At 41.6% G+C, this 13079-nt stretch overlaps 1 protein-coding gene across 1 annotated transcript in view; it reads left to right on the top strand.

The window, feature by feature from the left end:
- Positions 1–4351: 4351 nt before the first annotated feature.
- The window catches only part of Tfap-2 (transcription factor AP-2), a 182335-nt gene continuing 173607 nt past the window's right edge, over positions 4352–13079 (top strand). Inside the window, exon 1 of the mRNA XM_076785244.1 lies at positions 4352–4480. Coding sequence (XP_076641359.1) covers positions 4436–4480 — 45 coding nt within the window. The 5' untranslated portion in view covers positions 4352–4435. The remainder of the gene's footprint in view (positions 4481–13079) is intronic.

The following is a 13079-nucleotide window of genomic DNA, read 5'->3' as shown; positions in this document are numbered from 1 at the left end:
TATCTTTGGTCAACAGTATTCGGGCAAAGAATACAAGCGTTTGTCGTTGTTCGGACATTTGGCGTGGAAAATATTTTTGTTATTGGCAAGGTAGAACGCGACGATAAAACTTGTCCATGATTTAGTGAAACAACCGGTTGTGCAGTGGACTAGACAAATTACTATAAGAAATCAAACGTTTATATTTTAGTTATTAACCATTTGCACTCGAAGCTATTTTAACTCCAAAATGAAACATTTCTTCCGACCTAGAATATTTTCCTTCTATATATATTCTTTCGTGTTATACATACGAAAATGATGCAATTTACTCGCACAATGTTGAAGTGTTTAGTAATTTATTAACTACAAACAAATTTAATAATGTTAAAAATATTTTGTTAATAGTCTGCGGAGTTTGACAGACAAGATGAGATAGAGGAAACAGTGGAATGAATAAAAGGATCTAACAACGTCAACATATTATTCGGAACGTGTTGCAACGATTGAAGGCAGAAAGGAAACTCCATTTGCATCCTGTTTGTTGCAATTGATGCAGCAAATATTTCGCATAAAGATCCGCTGTCTAGTTATTGACAAGCTGGAACGCGAAACTTGTTGTCATTGGCATTATTTCGCGAAATAATAGGCTGTTGCGCGCCCGAGTGAAACGTGCTCAGAATCCAACGTCAACAACGAAAATAATAAAATCGGTAGTACAGTGCGTGACTGATATTCGTACGATAGCTTCGCGTGAAATGACCATTCGTGACGAAAATGGTGTGCAAACTATCAGAAATATAATTACCGTTGTTTTGCCGGTGAAGAAAAAGGAGACAGTGGAAATGGAAAGGGAAAAGTGGGGGTGGAAGGAGAAAAAAAGAAAGAAGTAAAGGTGCACGCGTGGAACAGAGACCACCGTAAAAAAAGATGAGCGTAAAGTTTCGGGCACAGTGATGACCGCATCTCGTTAAAAGGCCTCCCTTCCAATTTCGCCAGCTCGATCTGAAATTTTCTTGCACGCTCGCGTGCACGCCCTGGGCTGTCACGATTCGGACCTAACTGCCGCGTTCGTACAACCGATTCAGGAATTCCTCGTAAGGTAATTTCATCTTTGGAATTCCTGTTTCGACCGTACGCATACGTTCCGTACACCGAAAGCTATTCATTTGCAAGAAAAGCATCTTAATTTCGGCTAGCAAACCGCTCGTAGCCTAGCCGCGGCTCAAGAGAATTCCTCGAGGCAGTCGAATGGTCGATCGCTATGCAAGCCTCGGAGTTTTATGAAAAATATCAACTTCGATGAGATGTACACCAGTTTCTCCTGAAGCTTCCAGCTTCTCCAAACATGCGGTCACGACGACTGAGCGGAATTTCTTGAACTTGTGCGTATTTTTATAGTAATCTACTGTAACGTGTATCGCGGGAGAAGTGTTAATAAGGTGGAAATTCGTGTAAAAGGGCAGCAAGTTGAATTGTTAAAATTGTAGCAGTCAAATTCTAGTAGTTGCTCATAATTGCTGCATATTGTTCCTTCATTCGTATCCTTGTTTGGCTTGCAGACTGTTTACCATAAACAAAATCGGAGTGGTGTTAATTTTCTCAGTGAAACAATGCAATGATTAGTTCCGAAGAAAGAAGCAAAAATTTTTAACTCATTCTTTGCTAAAATGAAATTGTTCTTAGCATCGATATTGATTTTTGCATGAATGGTACACGTATTTGTATCGTGACAATTCTAGAATTTGCACGATCCTGGACGATGAGTTGTTCTCAATCGATTAAATAATCTAGTAGGTCTAACAGTCTAGTGTAGGTCTAGTAAATTGAATATTTACTAAACATTAAATATCCTAATGGTCTAGTCTAGGTCTAGTAAAAGGCCGTTGCATTTTTTGAAATTTACAAGACATAAAAACAATTGGTTGTTCCATGCAGCACTGCGAGTCATCGCATTCGAACTGTTCGCACGGAAAAGTCGGTTTCAGAAAATTTGCAACATCCGCATCTTGGATGTATCGCACTTTTTTCAGATACAGTAGGATATTCTGATAGATGCAGAAAGGCGAAACGCCACGTTTGTTCAGAATTGTGTCCGCGAGGCAGGCAGGGTGGATATTCATGAATTGAAATGAAGTAAATCTCATCAACTGTTGATACAAGAGGCGTGTAGTTTGTAGTAGCAATAAAGAGCGAGGGGATAGTAACGTTCTACGAAACGGTCGAAGGAATTTCATTCATTCGTTCATTGCTCAGGTAGGCGATCAGAAATCTACCCTCTGGACTTGCCCCCAGGTTAAATTGGGTCGTCGACCAGAACGATGGAACTGGAGGCATTCAATGCGTCCGCGTGGTCAGCAAAGATCGGAACCGTGCAGTCGTACAATCAACCGTTCCCCGTGAAAATAACATGATTATGATTGGCGCGATCTGCTCGATAAAACGGGGCCGCCATTTACAGGAGCTGACAAAACGGAACAAAATTTAACGCGTTCTCTGCCACCTTTGTAATACGCGGCTGGGGCCGTTCTTGGTTCATCTTCAACATTCGATTCACAGAACATTAGAAATTAAATTTGTTCATTGTATTGAGATGAACGACGAGAAGACATATTTTCGTGTAATTCTACTTGTTTATTTACGTAGAGGTAAAGAACGAAACACATTTTGTAAAAAATAGCAAGAATGTACCCCCAGGAAAAGGTAGACATCGCGTTACTAGATTTGACGCATATTATTTTGTAACTTTGCTCGATTAAACTTTCGAGTTTTAATGAAGCTGAGATCCTCGAAGAGTTGATCTTGGTTAACGATAAACTGTTTATCTGCTAGTACTTCGGTTAATGTACTCGGAAACGTTAGCAACTCAACAGAAACACTCGAAAAAATCCGCACCGTTCCAGAAAAACTCACGCGACGGATAAAATCGTATATCAATTTACAAATATCGCTATACTTTGTCGGAGGACTCTTGGCAAGAAATCGTCCCAACATTCGATCGCCACGAGCATCACAAAATACAATACTCCACTTTGCGAACCTGCAAACACTTCGAACCGTACGTCGCGCACAAAGTATTGAGAAACATGCTTCGTGCATCCTCCACGGGTTGCAAACAAAATCGCGGCACTGTAAGTACTCTAAAAGCTGTTTCAGCCGGCGAAACGTGTCCGATCCCCGAAATCCCGGTAACCACCGGTGGAAAACGGCGGGGCCCTTTCTCCATTCGAGAAACAAAATACATCGGAGCCATCGGCGACGAAACGTGAAAAGGGAGCATGAAGACAACACTTTTAAGAGATAGGAACGCCGGCAGAGCATCCATCAATCGAACCGCATCTAGAATTGCGACTCTGGAAGTTCGGCCGGGTCTTTTGAAGCCGATATCGTTCGGCGAGATCGGGGCCCGACAGAGGGAGGGGGTTGGAGAGGAGTAAGAGATAAAGAGTCATCCTTTATTCAGAAAATAAAATCCTCACGACATTATCCGGGGCCTTATCCGCGGCGTAAGCGTGCAGGCTGGCTCGGGTGTGGGACGACCAATCGGCTGCGAGCGGGGCGTTCCACGATTACGCGGCGATCTCTCCTCGGAGAGTGGGGATTGGGCCGGTGCGGGCTCGCGTCGGCCAATAGGATCGCGCCGGGCCGCGATGCTGGGCCCCAAGGCCCGTCCCAGTTCCCACCCCGACGAGTTTCGCCGGCGAGCGGCGTCTATCTGGTAGCTAAGGCCCCGCGGGCGCAGTAACCCTCGAGTCTTCCTGCGTGTACGACGTTTTGAGGCGAACACTCATACACAAAGCTCGAGATATCGGAAAACAATATCCTCCGTGCCGGTAACTCGATAGATCTCGGCTCCTTGCGCCTTCCTTTCGCTTCTCTCTTTCTCTCTCACTCTCTTTTTCACCGGATCTCTCCCTCTTTTTCTGATCTCCTCCTTCTTCGTCTTCTTCTTCTTCGCTGGACCCTTCGCTCAGACCCACCCTGTCGCCTCTCTGTCCCGCCGGACCCGACATTGTCCTCTTTCGCCGGAAACTGGCCCCGCAGAGACTGGTAGCCGGCACAGCAATCACGCGAAATTTACAACCCCCGCAGTACGTGAACGCGTGTCTAGCGGCCAGTGTTCGGGCCCAGTGACGTTTACCGGTGAGGCCCCGAGCCGCGTGCACCTCCAGAACGGATACAGCGTCGCAGCGTCTGGTGACAGTGAACACAAAGGTCCTCGAGCCTCCTCGGTGAACCTGTAGGTGGGCCTGATCGGGGACCTGTCGGTCGGACCTTTCCGATTTTTCGGCAGTGGTGCGCGAACACAGTGGCGAGTGAATTTCTGGACGATCGTTATCCGCGATGACCGCGCCCATGTAAATCGGCTCGCGTCCAGAACAGTCGTCCAGGTTGCCCTCTTTGATCAGGAGAAGTGTCTGTTCGTCCCTGTTAGGTTTGTTCCTCGAGAGACCGGATGCCGAATCTAGACTACTACAACACCGCGAGGATGCATCAAATGGTAAACTCTTTTCAAGATATCGTTGGGACCGAGGCCGTTGGCACAGACGTTGGTCGCAGATATTAGTTTAACGCTAAGCCGTTGCTCATTTTCGCTACTTAATGTAACCTTCGTGTGTCAAATTGACGCAATGGTAAAACATCGAACGAAACATTTTATTATTCATTACTATTCACATTACTATTCACAATAGTAAATAATATTTACCGTTGAAAAGAAAAAATATCTTGTAAAGTTTCCGATCAGTTGTTCCAGAAATGGCAGGATGACGTCATCCTTTACACATTATTCAGCAATGATTGTTTCATCATTTTCTTAAGTTCATGGTCTATGGCTGACGATTTTTTAAGTAGATCCTTCAACAGCAATAGTGATTCCAACCGTAAACCAACAACCCACCTCCTGTAAGGCAATAAATTTGGTATTCAGAGGCTTTCCGCAGATGTGAATAATAATACAGTATTGACGAGGATATGATCACATTTTGATCCTCAGCTGATCACGCGCCACCTGTGTTTCATTTTCAAATTTCGTAGCAATTCCTATGGTTCTAACAACGGTGGCGCATGCTGATATGAACGTGCTAAATAGGATTGCTTCTGTTAGGGTAACGTTGCAAGAAAAGTGAATTTTTACGTTCAGTTCAGGAAACAAATCCTGGGAAGTCCTATGAATTTTAAACTTACATCTGAGGGTACAAAATGATCTAATTTAGGCTACAAATTAGTAGATATTTCATGTAAAAATTGTTCACAATTTTGTGTCAGCTCCGTGCCAACTCCCGAGGTCCCAACGATACATCTCGCACGGTTGAGAATGTTATCGATCGGTGCAGTGAACAATTCAGTAGAGATTACAATAGTTGGTTAGCTAAACCGTTTTGTCTCTTATTTTGGTATAATTTTAACCTCTGCGTGTGGGGAATAAGTCTCCGTACGCTACTGATCAAACGTTTGGGATCGTTTCTCAATTGTTGGTTAACCGTTAACACTTTAGCACGTAAATACGATCGATATGTGTTGAGAATATTATTGAATATCCACGGAATAGATTGACGTATCAATTCTTCGAATATTGGCGAGGATTTGATGAAAAATCGTTTGCTCTAAACAAAAGTTTGTAACGTGTACGTGTGTAAAGTTTGTACGTGTTTGTAAAATAGTGAGAAGAAAAAACCATGCAAAATCGACATTCTGTGTAAGCCGAGAACATACCGAACGGAGAAATTTCAGTTTGTCTACACGTTTATTGACAGTATTAGCTCTTTAATAGAGGTTATTAAAAATCTCGAAAAATTGACAAATATATATTGGCCTGCGCCATCAGATTTTGTTCTTTGCAAATAAAAGCATTTTTCGCGTGGTTACTCGATCTTTTAGGATTCTTTTGACATAGTTTTAAATATAAAAATAAATATACATAGAAATAACTGAATCTAACTTTCGTCATCAATCAACGTATTTTATTGCAATACACAGCTTCGAGTACGTAGACGATTTAATTAAAAAGTTAACGATTTCTTTTACATTATTCCACTGACCGGCCACCAGCAAAACGATCTTCTCTTTCAAATAAAATGGTTGAAATATAAGATATTTTTGGAGGGACCAAACGCAATTTTCAAATTGTCCAATTTAGAAATGAAACTTGCATCTTGACAGTGTCTTGTATGGGAGAGTAAGGAACAGAATGCGTTAAAATCACGGAAGTTTTAACAGCGTTGTCGAGCGTTTGGTTCTGAGCTGTTAGGATTTACAGCTCGTTGTCGTTTCCACCATTTTTGTTCGTGACGTCGAAATGTAAGTACGGTTAGAATGACGGGGAAGATACTCCCTTTTTCATCAACCGATAGCACTTTCTCAACCCGTTGAGATCTGACTGACGGCGAATGCTGAATACTCGCGAATTCTCCGAGGACACACCTTAAAGCGTGACTAAACTTTCCAGTCGTTGCAAATAAAATCGTTTATCAGATAAACGTATCTTCTGCACGTCTGCATGCATCTGTTCCTGCTTCGTGAGTTTCTCTTTCTCAGCATGACGACAACAAAAATATTAGTCCGTTATAAACTAATCGAACACTACACAGAATTTCAGTGTTCCAAAGTACATTATACTTTGTCAGTTTCTATTAATCAACGGGAGAATGATATACTTTTCCGAAAGTGCTGACGTTTCTTTAAATTAATATTCTCTAATAAACCTAGCCTTTAAATAAATCCTTTATTCATCTTTGTTCGTATAATGCACGCAGTTTATCTGTCATACTGAATCGTCTCTGGTGCACACTATCGCGATTATGCAATGCAGTTAACATTATGCACGAAGAACTTTCTAAAGGTAATTAAAGATGAGATGTTCATTAATAATCGGAGAGTTTAGATCCGAGTTACGTTCATAGGAGACATTGCTTGAACTGTGAATACGTAATAATATGTACGTGTTATGCTGTACTGATATTTTTGTATAAATAATACACGTACTCTTTAATTCCTCTACACATATTTTTCCTATTGCCAGATTAAGTTAAACATAATCCCAGGTGAATCTTCAATATGTAAATAATTGTTGCAGAGTAGATCTTGTTTGATGGAAATAACCCGGCAGACTCTTCATTTTTCCATTTTGTCCAATAAGAGTTCATATTTGTTTTATTATAACACGTATCAAACATTTATTTTAACGGTATTTCAGACAATTGCATTATTACGAGCGTATTCTCGTTGTTATTTGTTTCCTGCTGCCTCTTCTGACTCGCATGAGCTAAAGAAAATAAAACCAAATATTTTCTGTTTCCACCTAACGTTCACCAGGGAAGTACGTGGGGTTTTTAACGAATGCTGAGTTCTGTGGAAATTGAACACCTTCGAATAAAAAGTTTCATTTTTCATCGAGAAAATCATGAAAACGTAGCAAATTTAAATATTTAGCAAAAAACCATAATTCTTCAGATTACGTACAAAAGGAAGATGGTATCAAAGTGAACCGGATGAAAATTGAAAGATACTCGCGCCACCAGGCTTAGCACTAAACCTACCGAGCCTTCAAAGTAACTAATACATGTTGTCTCATAATTTTCTTCCGAAATATATTTATTTAATCATTTCCCACGAAAGCATCTTTACAATTTCAGTAATTATAAAATAAAAAATCTGGAACGGTCATTTTGACCGACAGTGGTAGGTTCAGTGTTAAAAATCTTATTTCTTGAAAACACAGGCGTTGGTTTGATAGTTTTCCTATATAAAATGAGAGAACGAAAATTTGTCTTTATTCAGGGGGCCCCGACCAAGAAACTCGTCTGTTTCGAAGTCGAAATTGATGCGCGATTGAGAAGCCGTCGCGTCGCGTCGCGTCGCGTCGCGCCGCCGTTGCGTTCGATAGCTAGAAGGAAATCGGATGGGCCGGTGGAACGCATCGTCCATTCATTTCCTGCTATCTCGTATCTGAAACGTACACCTGGCCGCAGGTAATAAACCGCTACAATGGCGTTACGACTCACAATTCGTCATGCGCCCCGGGGACGCGTTTAAGTGAAATAGATACGTCATTCTTATGGAATATAAGTTCATAAAATTGAGCGGTAAATCATCGGGAATTTCTTCGCAACGCCGCGCATATTTGCGCCCGTGCGCTCGTGAGCGCGCTCGCGCGCGCGCTCGCCCGATGCTCTTCGGCAACCGCAAACCTCTCTGTAATGACAGGCTTTAACAGCGACTCGTAAAATCTTGCCACAATGGAATCATTCTTGGGGATCGGTGCCTCTATTGCGAGGCCTTCGTCGTCCGTCTGAGTCACAAGTTCATTGGCTACGGTTCGTTAGCGTCGTCAACCCTGAACTTGAAATTTTCGAAACTTTCTCTCCTTGGACACTTTCCTTGTCAATATGACCGACCGGGAAAACATCTAGCGCAAAGAGTAACATTCAATTTTAACATTCGACTCACTCTCTGAAATTATTGTACGAAAGTTAACAATCGAGATGTCGCAAAAAGTAACGTGTAGGCTGCGGATTTTGCAATTTACACAATCTTAAAATATCTTTACACTAGTTTCGACCCATTGAAGTTGTGAAGAGAAGAAACGAGTTTCTGACGAATCCCTGTTTCTTGAAATCGATGCAGACAATTTTCGCACAAAAATTCATTATCCCCAACTTACTCAAATTGTGCAAAAAAGAATCAAGCTCTGATTGACTACAAATCCTCGCGATCGATGTACCTAGAAAATTTTATTTCGCAGAAAAATCTGCAATCACATACCTTCAGTTTCATTATCCCCAACTTACTCAAATTGTGCAAAAAAGAATGAAGCTCTGATTGACCACAGTTCCTCGCGATCGATGTACAGCGTTTACTCGATATATGACGAAAACACGGGTCTAGCCACGGACATATATCGACCATGGGATACGATTCTTTGATCCACGCGACCTTACACTCCCCACGAGATATACCCCTCGGCAGTGGGTATAGTTCTGGGACTTTTATCGGCATTTGGGACATATACAGAGTAAACAGTGTATCTAAAAAAATTTATTTTGCACAAGAATCTGCAATCGCATACCTTCAGTTGCATTATCTCCAACTTACTTGTGTAAAAAAGAATGAAGCTCTGATTGACTGCAGTTCCTCGCGATCGATGTACCAAGAGAATTTAATTTCGCGGAAAAATCCGCAGTAACTGTCTCTCGTTAAAATTCCCTCGGCTCACGATAAAAAAGAAGCAATTAACACAAATCCCAGACAGAGAAGGAACGAAGGAAGAGTACAAAGTAAGAAACTAATCATCACACTCGTCGAGAGTTTGCGGAGGATCGACAGAAGTCGACGTCGGCGGCAAATACAGCCTATATAATTGAGGCTGCTTTGGATGGCTGGTTGATGGAGGGAACGATAATTATGCTAATGTCAACAATCCTGGCAAACGAGGGAAAATAATTACAATGGCGGCCGGTAATGATAACTGGGTATGATAGATAGCGCTAATTGCTTGTCCGGGGCCGCGCAAGGAACGCACCGACGACGACGATGACGACGACGAAGCGTCGACGGTAAAAAGGCGACGCGACGCGCGAAAAGAAATCGCGTGGCGGGCCCGATCGTGGAAGTTAACAACTTTAAACAGAGACCGAACGGTTATTAGTAGGCTGTTAATCGTCGCGGGTTGCGCCGGCATTCGGGGAGGCGGACGCGGCCGCTCTAACAATTCTGTTGTTGCTGTTAACGCCTTCGATGCTTTACGATCGCCAATTACTTTGGTCCGCGCACGGAAAGCTGCACGCGCTCGGCACAGGTTCCGAACCTGTATTGGAGGAACTGAAAATCGAGCCGAGTAATTGGCGTTTCTCGAGAACAAGCGCGCTCAAGCTCCTCGGATTGTTTCGATTTCAACGGCCCCTATTTATGTGGAACCTCTTCCTCATCGCGTGTGCGCTAGAGATCATCCTCTTCAACGTGTCCTCCTCACACATTCCCCGTCCAACAACACGTACACGAGTTTTTACGGCACCGTTCAAATCAATCTGAGCACAGCTCATTTTATTGGATATCGGTTAAGCAAGTAGACCTCGGTTATCCGAACCCTCAACAGCTGAGGCCTCCAGTAGCCTAATCAGAATCGTGCGGAATTACAATTGAATTACTCCAGGAATTATAAATACAAAGTAATTGAATTACATTGTAATGCAGTCATCTTGTAATTCATAATTCGGATCTTCATTCGATGAAATTGCGACGTAATTCGTAATTACAATTGGAGTACAATTATAATATACTTTGTAATTAAATTACATAAAATAACGATACGTATTATGAACGAGGACGAGGAATAGAAAATAAGCCGCATAGTCAGCAAACAAATATACGAAAGAAAAACATAAAAATATACAGTGATTTCTCTATATATGTCGCCTAGATCTGGGTGATAAACGTCGCGGAATTATCCCTACTACCGCAAGGTATACCCCGTGAGGGGCTGCGAGGTGGGGTGGTCTCCTGGACGATACATGACGCTGGCAGGACCCGTGTTGTTGACATATATCGAGAATTCACTGTATTGCACTTCTTCGAAGTTCTGGGCTATAATTACACATCTGATTAATATAATTGGTAATTGAATTGATTGAAAGGTTTGAATTATGTAATTCTGTTACGACGCAGTTGAATTACTATATAATTGAAATACAATGTATTTCTTGATGAATTTCTAAATGAATTAGCACAACTCTGAACCTGCTACGCCTCAAAGTAAAATATTGAGTTGGAACGAAGGTTCGTGGCGTTTCTAAATCAAAATTTAAGGATAAAATTAAGATGGCACAAATGGTAAAAAGCGATAGAACAGAATGGGGTAGAAGTAATCGAATAAATCTACGAATCTTAAATTTTTCTTTGGATTTTTATTTAAAAACGCAACAAATCAATCCAAGGTGGTCCATACGCAGGACTATTTATTGTGCAAATCGATGAAGTCTGATTCTAGCACAAAAAAAAAGCGAAGCAAAAATCGACTTTTTTTAACCACGAATACCAGCGTATTCCCGAAAACTATAGAAAACAAATAAGTCATCCGACACCGCTGCTGAACTCCGCAATTGCTAGGACTTTGTTGGCTTGACAAACAAATTTTTGTTTGCAAGCACAGGACCGCGCATGCAATATTTTATTTTTAATCAACTCTCCGTCTACGTACTGGATAGTTTATGTTCACGTCTAATCTTTTGTTCTAGGTTTTAGAAAGATCTAAAGAGTAGCGTTTCATTTCGAGTTTAAAGGATCGATCAATGATAATGTCTATTCAGGCCTGTAATGTTTGCGCCGAGGTTAACATAATGTTGCAAAGCAACGGACTAGCAACGGCGGTAAAAGATTTAGTGGAGAGTTCAGCTCCGCCGAAGAAAATCAGCAAATTGAATGGCCGCTCGATGGAAAAGCGATACCGGTTGCGGATAGTATTAAGATAAATAGTTTCGAGTGATCGATTCGTAACTGGTCGGGATAAATGAGCCTGGTCAGGGCGGAGGCGCACGTCAGTGAAACTGAGTTTGTCTGAGCAAAAAAAAAAAAAAGAAAAAATTAATGCTAAGTTGGTGGGAAATGAATGACCGATCGTTATTCATGCGTTTGGAGCGTTAGATGTTTTTATGTGTGATGTGTCTCGCATATTTCAATCTAAACGCCGACTATTATTATTCACTTTGGGTCTGCGAAGTCGATCTTCCTACACGATGGACGTCGATATTTGTAGTGCACCATACATTAGTAATAGACTGCGGATTTTATGCATTTATGGCAACAATGCTTACGGCAATTAAAACAGAAGAAAGCTTAAAATAATTTAAGACCGTCGATCTGTTATTCTCAGCTTGTTAAAATTATTAACGTAAGAATGATTCGTCTTGCTCCAGTCCCCTGTAATTGACTTGGACAATTTTGCATAAAGATCCGTCTACTAATTAATTGCGTAAAAATACAATTGTGAAATTGAGAGCTGAACATATTTCCGAGGGAAACGAAGATGAATTAACGAAATTATTTCGGTGAGACGAACATCCATTTAACGTAAACGTTTTCTTATTCTTTTCGGGAGAAAATTAACCATATTTCTATTTTCAATTTTTCCGTGAACCTTTAGAATTAGTAAATAACATTTTATGTGCGAATTTTGTGATCAGATTAACCGATGTCATTAAAAATATCAATGGAAAGGTGTTTTTTATTAGAGATGTTATTAACCCTTATTTTTGTCGATTGCTCAAACTAAAATAGTTTAAAAGTAAAACATTAAAATTTGGGATGCGAAAATTATATATAATAGCGCGACACTCGCGTTTACACGATTACTTAAATTACATTATCGATGGCGAGCTCGATTTTTAGTAGAGGTTGCATAAAAAATTTCAATGAATCAAACGGTTGCGCTAATTGCAGTGATATCGAAACAAAATATCACTGGCCGATCCGTGTTCTTTTTGTTGAAGGCCGGGGCTACCCTCTTATTTGAGAGCGAGACCTAGCCAGAACCCGCCGTCAGAGAGTATACGATTAAAACGGACTGGCAGTTGATAGAAAACAATGAAAAAAGAAGCTAGAAAACGAAAGAGGACGTAGGTGGTGGGGGGGATACAGTGGGCGAACGAGGGGAGTGAGTGAGGCCTGTTTCTTTCACCTGTGCCACCGCGAGCAATAAATAACCGCCAGCTTAGCTGATTTTACTGCCGTGTGTTTGGGTGATCCCAATAACGCCGGCCGAAGAAGGGACCAATAATGCGAAGAAAACCAATCTTCGCGCTAACTAGCCATTCAAACGGCAGAACTGCCAGACAAGTACTTCGAGGGACCCTGGTTAACCTCTGAAACGAAACGGTTTCAATCCTATTTCGGTATTAAAGAATTCGCGGGCAACGTCATAACCGCGTGGGCGGAAACGCCTGTTCGACCGTCCACTATCCTGACACATTCACCCATGTGTGCTCGTCCCTGACGAATTTCAACCAATTTTTGGAGAATCTTCTAATCACCAGTCTCCGTTTCACGAAGTGAATTTGAATTAAAGTGTTACTCGATCCTGCGGAGGATCCGTTATTCAATTTTATAGG

Source organism: Halictus rubicundus, chromosome 3 (genome assembly GCF_050948215.1).
Source record: "Halictus rubicundus isolate RS-2024b chromosome 3, iyHalRubi1_principal, whole genome shotgun sequence".
NCBI classification, from domain to species: domain Eukaryota; kingdom Metazoa; phylum Arthropoda; class Insecta; order Hymenoptera; family Halictidae; genus Halictus; species Halictus rubicundus.
This window is presented reverse-complemented; position numbering and strand designations above follow the sequence as displayed.